At 39.2% G+C, this 12855-nt stretch overlaps 1 protein-coding gene across 3 annotated transcripts in view; it reads left to right on the forward strand.

The window, feature by feature from the left end:
- AK8 (adenylate kinase 8) overlaps positions 1-12855 on the forward strand; it is an 80497-nt gene that overhangs the window by 33054 nt on the left and 34588 nt on the right. For 2 of the 3 annotated variants that reach the window (XM_086764080.1, XM_086764079.1), the window contains exons 9-10: positions 1762-1893; positions 6385-6474. In XM_086764080.1, coding sequence (XP_086620206.1) covers positions 1762-1893; positions 6385-6474 — 222 coding nt within the window. The remainder of the gene's footprint in view (positions 1-1761; positions 1894-6384; positions 6475-12855) is intronic. The other variant, XM_086764081.1, reaches the window with a different exon arrangement.

The following is a 12855-nucleotide window of genomic DNA, read 5'->3' on the forward strand; positions in this document are numbered from 1 at the left end:
CTTGGGTAGCTGGTACTTGGATTTTAGGAAGTTATGCAGCAAACATACTATTTTCTGTTCTGATTTTCCAGGTTTTTCGTTAAGTATTTTTGTTGCTCCAGATAGAGTTAAAAAAGAAAGATAAGGTCTCTCATCAATATTAGTATTATTATAGACCATTTCATAGAATTATGAAATTTTGTAAACTCTTACACTTTAATGCAATTACTGCTAACGTATAGTAGGACGTGACATCAAGTTCAGTTGTACTGCGTAGTATCCCAGAACAGCTTGTGGCACTGGAGAAAGATGTGTATGATCCCAGGTGGCTGCAGTTTGAGTTGGTTTCTCATACTTTGGGTCTATTATCTATTAATAGCAGGGATGGGGTTTGCTGGAGACGCTTCTTTGTTGTAAAAAGATTCCATAGTGATACTGAAGTGTCTAGCAGAGGGTCCTCAGAAAGTTTTTAGTTAGTATACAGCAGTATGGTAGCAATGGTAGTTAAAATACCAATTCTTGTGATGTTCTCCATCAATCCTTTTGTGTCTTTTTTTTTTTTTAATATGGGCTTATGGTTCATACACATATTAATGTCTAAGCCTGTCCTATTTGTTAGACTAAAATACCATTTTATTACAAGCACTTTTTAGTCTAGAGAATGTTTTATTTGAACTGAAGATGTCTGTGTTAACACTTAATTTTATCTTTTGCAATTACAGACTAAATCAAAGCCTGTGTAGGTGTGCCCGTGCTGCTTTAATCATGGGTAACTATGGCAGTCAGGATACGGTGGCACGAGCTTTAGCTCAGTTGACATTTGAATCTGCGATCCCTGGAAAGCTTGCATAGCTTGTGCTGAAGCTTGAGCTGCTCTCTCCACCAGTATTATTGCCATAAAAGGGGCACAGGGACTAAGACTGTTTGGCTATGTCCAAATACGATCCTAACCTGTCCTCACTGCCGAACCATGTCTTCTTTTAGCTTCTTGGTGATCTACCAGGTTCTCTTTTGAGATTCTAACAAAGTTCAGGTCTCTATAATACAGCAATATTGGTGATGCTTCACATGTCCTGGGGTCTTTCCAAAGCTCTTATAATCTGTACGTTGACCTGGATGTAATATTTCCAACGTGATACGAAATGTAGAAGAATGGTGTCCAGCAAACAGTGCAATTGGACAGAGAAGCTCGAAATTATTTGTTATGCAAAAATTATGGAGAAAAGAATAAAATCATACTTGTTGCTGTGTTTTCAATGCTATATTGTCATGACATCCTATGCTACAACTCTGTAATATTGTAATTAGGAGTCTGTTAATCACACACACGCAGAGCTGGATAAGTGTCATATTAATTTAACATCCTGGGTTTTCACACTTAAATATTTGTTCAGAAACTGCAGAAAGTATTAAATGTAATTATATCCCTCTATAATTTGCATGGTAAAATTGTACCTATCAAGCAAAAAATTACTTCTGCTAAAATCAACATGGTAAAGGAGCAATTATTAATTGAATCTGCTCTTTAAAACGGTTTGACATCTACTGATAAAAGAAAGTATAGGAGTGTAATGATAGCAAGGTTTCTAAAGTGCCTCTCGGTGTAAGCTGCTGACATGAGTCTTATCAGAGTCCTGGTTTTGGTTGGAGCATCTGGATGTTTCAGTGATAAAATAAATTATTATCAATGTGACAACCTTTCTTTAAAAAAAGAAAGTGTATTTGTTTTTTTTAAAAAAATAGGATATAAACTGCCTTTCTTGCCTTTCCCTCATGTTCTAGTTCTCACCTATGTCCAAACACGGCACCGATCAGCCGCCCCCTTTACACCGCGGATTCTCTTTTGTGGACCCCCAGGCAGCGGGAAGAGCCTGCAGGCAGCACTAATAGCTCAGAAATACAGTATTGTCAACAGTAAGTTCTCAGTAAATATGCACTTTGCTCAGTTCCTCCTTTCTCTCTTTTTGATCATTTATCTTTTGCTGTCTTACTTGCTCATAAAATTTCTCTGTCCATTGCTGGGGATGTCAATTTTTTGAGGGGAGGGAAAAGTATTTCAGTGTAGAAATATAAACAGAGCACATATTCAGTGACAAACCAGCTCTAACATTTTTTTAGTCATCATTTTTTATACCCTTTACATCAGTATTTTCCCATGCGTTAGATTCCTGTAGTGGAACTCTGAGTTCTGTGGATCAGTGGATCGTGAGTAATGTCTTTGCAGTTTCAGCAGTCTGACCAAAATTGGGGCACTGTTAAAGCAGAAATTACTCTGAACTTAATGAAGACTCTGTTCTGTGCATCTGAAGTAATGTATTAGAAAAGGAAGCGGTTATTTAAAAGTACATTCCCTTTCTTTTGTAAAGGAGGCACAGAAAACTCTGTATGAGGCTTGTTCATGGTTAGTATGCCAAGGTTAAAAAGTCCTTTAATATGAATACACAGCTTGGTGATAGGATCAATGCAGCGCGTGTCCATGTTGTATAATGTCTTCTACAAGAGGAGTAGCCATAAATTATTTTAAACAAATGTCTGATATATTCACCAATAGGGGCTCTTGTCTCACCACCCAAGCTGTGGAATGCACAAGCAGGGACTGCGAGAATGAAGAACCGCCCACTGTACTCGAAGAGCAGGCTCAGGAACATCTGAGGAATTTGAAGGTGCACAAGTCCATGGGACCTGATGAGATCCATCTGTGGGTCCTGAGGGAACTGGCGGATGAAGTTGCCAAGCCACTGGCCATTGTATTTGAGAAGTCATGGCGGTCTGGTGAGGTCCCTGATGACTGGAAGAGGGGGAACGTAACTCCCATTTTTAAAAAGGGGAACAAGGAGGACCTGGGCAACTACAGGCCGGTCAGCCTCACCTCTGTGCCTGGCAAGGTCATGGAGCAGATTCTCCTGGAAACCATGCTAAGGCACATGGAGAGCAAGGAGGTGGTTGGTGACAGCCAGCATGGCTTCACCAAGGGCGGATCGTGCCTGACCAATTTGGTGGCCTTCTATGATGGGGTGACAGCATTGGTGGACAAGGGATGAGCAATGGATATCATCTGCCTGGACTTGTGCAAAGCTTTTGACACTGTCCTGCACGACATCCTTCTCTCTAAACTGGAGAGGCATGGGTTTGATGGACGGACCACTCGGTGGATGAGGAGTTCGCTGGATGGCCGCACTCAGAGAGTGGTGGTCAACGGCTCAATGTCCAAGTGCAGACCGGTCACCAGTGGCGTCCCTCAGGGGTCTGTGTTGGGCCCGGCCCTGTTCAACATCTTTGTCGGCGACATGGACAGTGGGATAGAGTGCACCCTCGGCAAGTTCGCCGATGACACCAAGTTGTGTGGTGCCGTCGACATGCTGGAAGGGAGGGATGCCATCCAGAGGGACCTGGACAGGCTGGAGAGGTGGGCCTATGCCAGCCTCATGAAGTTCAACCAGGCCAAATGCAAGGTCCTGCATGTGGGTTGTGGCAATCCCGGGCACAAATCCAGGCTGGGCAGAGAATGGACTGAGACGAGCCCTGAGGAGAAGGACTTGGGAGTGCTGGTGGATGAGAAGCTCAACAGGAGCCAGCAATGTGCATCAAGAGGAGCGTGGCCAGCAGGTCGAGGGAGGTGATTCTCCCCCTCTACTCTGCCCTGGTGAGACCCCACCTGGAGTACTGCGTCCAGTTCTGGAGCCCCCGACATAAGAAGGATATGGACCAGTTGGAGAGGGTCCAGAGGAGGCCACGAAGATGATAAGAGGGTTGGAGCACCTTTCCTATGAGGACAGGCTGAGAGAGTTGGGGCTGTTCAGCCTGGAGAAGAGGAGGCTCCGGGGAGACCTTATAGCAGCCTCCCAGTGCCTAAAGGGGGCCTACAGGAAAGACAGGGAGAGACTGTTCAGCAGGGCCTGTTGTGATAGGACGAGGGGTAGTGGTTTTAAAATAGAGGGAGGTAGATTTATATTAGATATTAGGAAAAAATTTTTTACAATGCGAGTTGTAGAACACTGGAACAGGTTGCCCGGAGAGGTGGTGGATGCCCCATCCCTGGAAATGTTCAAGGCCAGGCTGGATGAGGCTCTGAGCAACCTGATCTAGTCAGGGATGTCCCTGCTCCTTGCAGGGGGGTTGGACTGGATGGGCTTTAAGGATCCCTTCCAACCCTAACCATTCTATGATTCTATGATTTGTAAAATTTGCTGATTAGTCGTATCCTCTTTGTTAAATAAAATGCAAGTTTGTTGCATTAGTATTCTTTCAATGTATGCCAAATGCAAAAAAATCAGAATCAGGTAGGTAGTGATTCTTTTGTTGTTGTTTTTGGGAAATCCTGTAATTAGTGGAAGCCACTCAGTTGTCCAAAGTGATGTGCCAGTTTGTTCATGTCTTCCCTGAACTCCTGGTGGACTCAAAACATTTCATTGAACCTGGATTTGACTTTACACATGAATAATGACTTCAAGATCTGAGAGGTATTGTTTTCAATTGCAGGTTTAGTACATCTGCTCAGAAAATAAATAATTTTTTTCAAGTTCATACTTGAAAAAGCCATACTTCAGAAAAAGCCATGTGCCTTCCATGTAATTGTTTCAGCCAGTGACTAGATCGTAGCTTTGTGCATTTCCATTACAGGCACAGAAACAGCGACAAAACTGTCTACCTATCAGGTTTGGGTTCTAGGTTTAGTATTTTTGTATTTTAAATCTTTATTATTATTTTAGTGTTTAAAAAAATACACGAATAAGACTAAAATTATATCCAGTGAACTTGAAAAAGGTAAATTTAAATTATTTTAAAATCTGTATTACAATACTGGTAAGTAAAAATAAAATTGATAGTATGTTTGTTATCGGTTGTTTTAATATTCCTCTGTTTTATAATTTCATATTAAAAATAAATAGTTGTAGATTTATTCAAAGCAGTATTTTTAATGATAGTGTAATTGGCTTAATGAAAAATAAAACATGTTTGTGTTAATGAAAAATTAACTTGTTCTCATGCTTCTGATTTTTTTTAACTTTATTCTTAAAACTGCAAGTTTGATAGTGCTTTCATCTAGGTCAAAATTTGCATTTTTTTAGAAGTAACTACTATATGAGAGAGTTGCAGATCTTTTTGCTAAGTATCATTACCACTGCTTTACTCATATATTTATTTTTAAGTATACCATATCCAAATATTAGAAGAATTAAGTATTTAAAACAGAGTTGGAAGACCATCATTTTTCAAAACAGTATTCAGCATACGCTTAATTTCCAGTTAGGCCACTGGGATTGAAGCACAGGCTTGAAAAAATCAATCTTATTATTTAAATAATCTTATTAATTGAATTAAATTTAGATTAAAATATATTAGTTGTCTTAAGTTGGGGTCTATGCACTGAGTTTCTGTTATCTTTTTACACCATTTATTGTGAATATGAATTTGCTTCTCCAGGCCAATGAGTGACTGTTAAAATTTGTGTTCATCCCTCGTCACTTGGACATTAAACTTCACCAACTTTGTCCAAGAAATGTTCCTGTGGAGTATTCTTCCTCTTGTTTGCCAAACAGTGTGGTTAACAGGATAAAGCAGGGCTTGCTGCTTTTTCCGTTAACGTCAGCGCAGCTGTAGGTGTTGGTGCTGCTGATTTCAGAAGAGGTGGAATCCACTTACCATTAATTGAAAGGTCACACAATAATGCACGGAGGGACTGTTATCTAATATTTACCAAAACTAGGACTTGTTCTGATGTTGTGTGACCTCTCTGTGCCTCAGTTCTCTTTCTGTGAAGGAAGGTGCAGGACTATTTTATCGAACTCACTTGAGGCAGCAAGAGTCAGCAATTTTGGTCAGAAAGTGCTCTCCCAGCCCAAAGTGATAGCGTTTCATGTCCAGCCGTCCTGACTAAAACTTTCCGTCTGCATCTCCTGGTGTTCTGTGTATTTGAAGTCAATGATAATATTGCATTAGCACAATTTTTAAAATATAACTGTTACATGATCATTAAATGATCCGGGGAGTCGCTTCCTTGAACTCCGCATTATCCTGCGCCTCCAGCAGTGCGGTTCAGATGCTGTTCAGCAGGTGTAACTTTATTCAGTAATTATAAGTTTATAAAAAGTGAAAACTGCTAGCAATCCCTTGAGTTATTATTTCAGAAACATATTAGATTAATATCTTTCTCTCTGTCTCTGTTTTTAATATGTTCTTTGCCAAATGTATTTTTTTTTATTCAGTATTCTCCCCTGCTTAGTCTCTTTGCTTTGCTTGGCCAAAAAAAAAAAATATCCTAACAACAAACCCAAAAACCGCACAACTTTTATTTTATTCAGTGACCTTATTCCAGTATGCAGCTTCTAGGGTTTTTTTCCTTTTCTTTGTTGCTTCCTTTTTAAAATTTAACCTTGTGTCTTTTTTGTTCTTCCTTCCTGTTAGTTTGCTGTGGGCAACTGATAAAGGAAGCTGTTGCAGAAAAGACAGAACTTGGAGAACTCGTTAAGCCTTATATTGACAATGGATACCCAGGTAGGGCACGTTCTTGTCTCATTACACTGTAGTTACAAATTTGTGGCGAAAAAATGAATTGTGAGCGAATTTTTCTTGGTCAGATTCTGATCTGAGTTACATCAGACTGATGTGGAAGTTGATTAATTCCGTTCATTACGTGTGATTTGCAGCACTGCTTTACAGAAGTTAGATTTCTAAGCTCTTCAATATCTTCAAAGCAAATAGTTCGCTGTTCCAGTGAAATTCAGATTTCTTGAACACATCCCAAAATTTGAATTCTGTTTTATCTCAAAATCAAAATCGGAATTCTGATAGAGATGTATAATTTTAGAATGTTTAAACTGTTATTTAAAGCACAATGTTGTATTTCATTTTTATTTCAAGTGGGCTATAATAAGGAATCTGCTTTTATATGTGAATTTTGACTTTTAGAACACTGTAGATTCCTCTACTTTCACACAAATATTTTAAACTTAAAAATAAAATTTATTTGCACTTCATTTCTTTCAGCATTTTTGGTTGTAGGAGGGGACTACCACAAAAAAATATCTAAGCGTACTTTGCTTTTGGAAGACTGTGCAGTGATTTCAGATAAAACATAAATACTGTAAGCTCCTTGGGACAGCAACTTAAACTTACATGTTTCTTAGTTGTCTTGCACAAGGATAGCTCTCTGTATGTGGTGGGTATTAAAATCAGAAAAGATCTGTAGTTCTAAAGGATAAGTTGTATTTCAGTAGGGTGGAAGAATGTTTATTTTGCCAAATTACAATGGCCTGGAATAGGAACTTTCACTCCTGTTTCTGGCAACAGGGCAAATGGTTACCAATGATACAAATACAAGGAGACAACCTTGCTGCAGATAGAGAAATCTCAGTTGAGGTTCGGTATTAATGGAATTTTTGAGCAAACCCCCCCGAGCAAAAAGAATTTTTGGCAAGGAAAGTCATTTGGTGAGTTGGAAAGCTTGAAAGTCCCTTTTTTTTTTTTTTTTTTTTTTTTTTGCACAGTAGATTAATTTGGAGACTGAATTACACAGATCTGAAACATGATCCTATAAAATTAACTGAAGTTCCCTTGGTACTACAGCAAGAGACTCGGTCCTTTTCTAAACATTTCAAAAGGACCTTTGGTGGCTTGCGACTTTGGATATTCTGTCCCTCTGTCAGTCACTGTATCGAGCCACCAGGTAATACATTTTAACTCTAAACGTCTTCTCTAGTGAATGGATTGCATTTCTTTGTGATACAGAAACTCAGCTAGTTCAATGCGTTAATTTTCTGCGGCAGCCGCTATGTTGCTGGGTCTAGGAGCTTATGCGGGAACCATGGGAATGGAAAGCGTGAGTCTAGCCTGAAAGAGGGAAGCTGTGTCCTCTGTAACACAGGCACAGAGATCCAGGAGAGGTTTTTCTGGTTTAGAGATGCTGCTAAGCAGAATGGCTTTTTAAGTCAAATGCAAGAGATCTTGGCGTGTATTAATTGTAATGTATCCTAGATCTTCATGTATGGAAATAACTTCTTCACGTGTACAGTCTGATTGACCTGAGTGTGGCTACTTCTGTATGCAGTCTTAACTCACACGTGGGGATCATTTCAAGCTTTTTCATGCTATCCATTAATTTCAGAATCTGATGTGTGTACTGTAATTTCACTGCTTTTTCGTGTCTGTGAAGTAGAGGACAGCTGCTGTAAATACCTTGCTCTCTAAATTTCAGTTGTAGCTGAGATTGGAGTTTGGATGATCTATTTATTCAAAGATAGGTGTTTTAAAAGCTTCCTTTACTAAAATGCTCTTTGTGTATTTTATAAACTTCATCTTAAGCATTAAAGTTCCTTAAAGGAGATACCAAAAGCATTCCCAGTAGAGTAAAATAGTTGCACAGATTGTCATTTTTAGCCAGTCCTAAAAATATGCACATCCTTAGTGCAAGGGAGCTGCTTTCATTTCAGGAAAATGGAATCGAAGTTGTAATTCCTTTCTTCCTCCGAAGCAGAAATTATTTCAGATTTAGATTAATTTTTTTTTTATATAGCATGCAAAGATAAACCTGTACAATGCTTCTGAATGCTAATGGCAATCATAACTATATTTTTGTGCATTGTGCTAAAAATTCCTCCCTTAGTTTTTTGCTTGTATGCACATATATTTTATTTGATGGGACATACTACAAAATTAAGGGCTGAATAAAAGTAAATATTATATAGCAAGACCAGAAATAATAAGTTCTGTCATTTTGCTAATCCTCCTCTCCCAGGGATAACAAAGAATGAATTTACATTAGTAAACACTAACAAGAATTCATTACTGCCCTCACAAGAGGCTTGCAGAAAATGAAAGAACGTAGTGTACTGAAGAGGAAAGATGAGCAAAGAATTCTTACTGTCTTACTACAGAGTTACAACCAGGTTAATACAAAGGAAAGATTCTTGTGCTGTTATTGACTACATTCAGTTTCAAGAAAATCCCGTTTGAATAGAGTGAGTTTAGTCAATAGCAGACAGTGTTATAACTGGAAAAGCAATTAGAACTTCAAAATTGTTATTGCATTTCTAGTTAAGTACCAAGTAAGCGTAGTTGTTCCTTTGGGCGAAGAATCATGCAAGTGGTGTTATCACAGAATGCCCTGGAACCAAAGACAGACCATGAGAAGTGTTGCGCTCAAGTCATTACTAGTCAAAATGGAACTAGTGCCATAAAATCTTGAGGGCACGCCTCATATATTCTTAAAATGCTTGCCCTGGGGACTGATCTCTGTGTGCTTTCCCTTCTCGTGGACACAGTTGATTGCATACAATTAGTCATTTAATATATGCCAACAGGGTATGTTGTGGTATCATAAAAAGGCTCAAAAATAGCTTATTCAAAGCGAGCTCGTTATTGAGTTATTGAAGCTGACCACTGTCTATTCTGTTCTAGTTCTGGTTGACTTACTTGAATCTCTTCTTGGTTTTAGAATTCACAAACATTCTTTGTATTTTTTTTTCCTGTACTGCTGCTCCATGTATACAACATGTATTTCAAGAACAGCCCAGACAATTCTATTATTCACCCCAGAAGGCAACTCAGTGCATTCCCAGTTTCTGTATTTTCTAGTGTTTGCTACCTCGTAAAGACCGTATCTCCTGCTTTATCAAACTTGTCAATTCTGTATATGGTAATTTATCTTGCTTAATGAAGGTAGCATAGATATTTTTGAGCCCATTAATTTTTTAATTCCCAGGACACTCTACAGTTGGTACACACTAGATACTGAAAAATGCATTTTCAGTGAAAAGTTCAGCAACCTGAGTGCTTTCTGTCTGTCATAAACAGAGTTGTTCTTTGGACAACCAGTCTGAAATGCACAGACTTTTCCTTTAGGATGTTGCGGTTTTCACTGAATACTGGGCAATTAGTGCTAACTATACTCTGGGTAAAAAATTACCAGCATCGCAGCCTGAGACCAGGCTTCTGGTCACTAACTCCAGTTAGTGTAAATCTTGGTCAGTAATGCTAAACTTAATGCACACAGCTTGCTTGGGCAGCCTAGGAAGACTTCCCTTTGGAGGAAGAGCTGAGTGCAGTGGCCAGAACCCTTCCCTAGACCACAAGACAACTCACAAAAATTAGTTCGTTCAGTTGGTTTCATGCTGACATGTTGGGAAGAGACTGTTCCATAGACTGGTCCTCCCCTTCTGGTAATTCAGGCTGTGGACAAACGATGCATAAGGAGAGAGCCCGTCCATAGCCTCTGCTGGCCTGATGAAGACCTTTATGCAGAATTTGTGTCCCCAGGTTGCTGTAATTCTGAGGAGGGCTAGACTGCGTTCTGGATCTGTCTCATTGAAAACACGGGCATGCATTAATTTGAGGTTCCGTCTGCAGTATCTACATTCACCATTTTAAAGATGTCTGCCAGAATTTGATACCCCGGGGCGGGGGGCGGGGAACAAACACCTACAAAAAAGCGTTTCTGCTTTTGTTTTGTTGGGTTTTTTTTGTTGTTTTTTTCCCCCCAAATGTCCCTGGTGTTTGCCCCTTGAGATGTTTGCATTTTATTAATGAAAGGAGAAGCAGAAGCATTTTCGCATTGAGGGCATCACAAAAATAGGAAAGGTCATCAGTCCATTGAAAAGAAATTTGCATCCCACTCTGTTCCATTTTCTGTGTTTTCATGGTGAAATAGCGTGGAGTGGTCACTGCTAATTAATATAGCTGTTTGCAAGGCTGAAATAAATTGGGCCAAGAAAAGTGAAATGACAGGAAAACAGCATGAAGAGCAGAGTGGGGAAAAAAAAAAAGCCAGTAAGATTCTGCTTTTCAGCTGGGAGAACTGCTATTAGTTTGCATAATTGTTTTTTCCACCAAAATGAAGATTCAGGTGGTAAAGAGAGCCAATTCATGGAAGACAGGTAACATTGCGCTGTTTGCAGCCTGTTAGAGTTGAACACACACAGTCTGTGTTGTTTTTTCCCCTTCCTTTTTCTATTTTTTAAGTAGTAATATCTGAAGCTGTCCCCAATGGCAGTCTGCATGTGGGGGGTAAAATCTGGAATTCCCTAATTTCTTCTATTTGCTAATAAAAACTATTACTGTACAAATGTAGATTCCCCCCCCCCCCTTATTTTAAATTGGAATGGTTTTAAAGGGGTGCTTTTTGGTGTTGTCTCTGAAAGTTGGGGTCCCTTGGTGATTGCGATCACAGTCTCACTGAAAGCACTTGGGGGGGTTTTTTGACATCAAATTAGTATTCTCATCACTAAGTGTGAAGTTAAGATTTGACAATAGAGCAGCTTCCTCTTTGTTAAAAACTCGCAAAGAGTTTCAGAGTTGAAAGGCTAAGTAAATCTTTATATCTGAGGAGGTAAGCTTCGTATTATTTCTTGTTTTTAACGGCGCTGTACTGGCGAGCTGCAAGCTGTCTGAACATCGGAGAGAGACCCTTTGGGAGCTCCGTTGGTTTTCAGCGAGTCTTTGCATGCAGTGTGTTTGTACTAGCTGAAGACAGCGCATGGCTCTCTAAATAATTTACAAGTTGATTAATAGACTCACATGGGTATAATTAGAAGAGGGAGAGACAGCAGCTACAGTAACGGGTACAGTGCTTGGGGGAACTAGAGACTTTATTTTTTTTAAAGAAACTTTCTAGGGTGCTGGGCGTTTGAAGATAAGTTGGGAAGAGCTCAGTGCCTCTTCTCTTTTGAAGTGGAAATAGGACAGTTTGAATCCGTCGAGTTTAATTTTTCACAAGCTTTAGGGGCCCTGCAGTGCAACTCCCTTTTTATTATTGAAAAAAACTCTCCATTTTTCTTTCATTTTTCACACACATGCACACACGCGCACACACACACAGAGCCCAAACAGTAGCTAATAAACAAATTGATTTTCTACTTTATTTTGGTTAGTTTTATAATGGTGCTGTATGTTCACCTATATATGCACCTCAATCACAAATATAGCGTAAAGTTACGGAGATATTTATGAATACACCATACTTTAATTTATGCATTTTTAAGAAACCTTCACCTCTGTTTGACAATGCTTTTGAAGTAGCTCCGTTTTTCAAGTCAAACTTTGGACTTTTCCTCTGGGACTGCTACAAAGGTTTTTTTATGGAAAATAGGTAGCAGTCTTTTTTCCTACTAGGAGAAAATTGGTGGTCAAGAGAACAAAATAAAATTTAAATTTCTTTTTTTTTTTCTGTTTTAGCTGTCCATATTTTAATAAAAGATGCAAGGTTGTTGAACAGAAAGTTTTACATGAAGGCATATAGGCAGTAAGTTGTCATCTTCTTTCCTGAATTTTACTTTTTTAATGTGTTGAGTCACAACAACATGATACATTAGAGTCCCTTTTTCCTTTATTTGAAAATCTAGACTATGTTATTCTTTATTCTGCACAACATGCAGTAATCAAAATTGTCATATTTTGGGCTGAGGTAACGCTGGAGAGACTCAGTCTACTCAAAAAAAACCCAAACAAACAAACCAAAAAAAAAACCAAAAAACCAACAACAAACCCGAACACACAAAAAAAACCCTGCCGAAATTTGCTGGAAAAAAACAAGCAGTAAAAGCCAGACCAGACAAAATAAATGTGATTTTATTTAAGAGTCTAATGCAGTAGTTTTCTGGAGCAATTTTGATCAGTCAGTTGTTGGCTATGGTCCTGCCTGTACGAATCTTGCCAGTCTCCTGGTTTTGCAGCGGTATTCACCATTATTATTGTTACTGGAGTATCGATAGTCCAATATTAGGCATCATAACTCACAGGGATGGAGCTGCTGGAGTCTGCGGGTTTGTGTGAGGGAGAGGGTAAAACACCTGGGTTAAAAAGTATCAGATGCCCCAGTTCCCATTTTTGGTCAGCAAACTTCATCGTGATGCCACAAACCCTCCTGGATTTGAGTGAGGTTGT

This window comes from Chlamydotis macqueenii, chromosome 20 (genome assembly GCF_036417535.1).
Source record: "Chlamydotis macqueenii isolate bChlMac1 chromosome 20, bChlMac1.mat, whole genome shotgun sequence".
NCBI lineage: Eukaryota > Metazoa > Chordata > Aves > Otidiformes > Otididae > Chlamydotis > Chlamydotis macqueenii.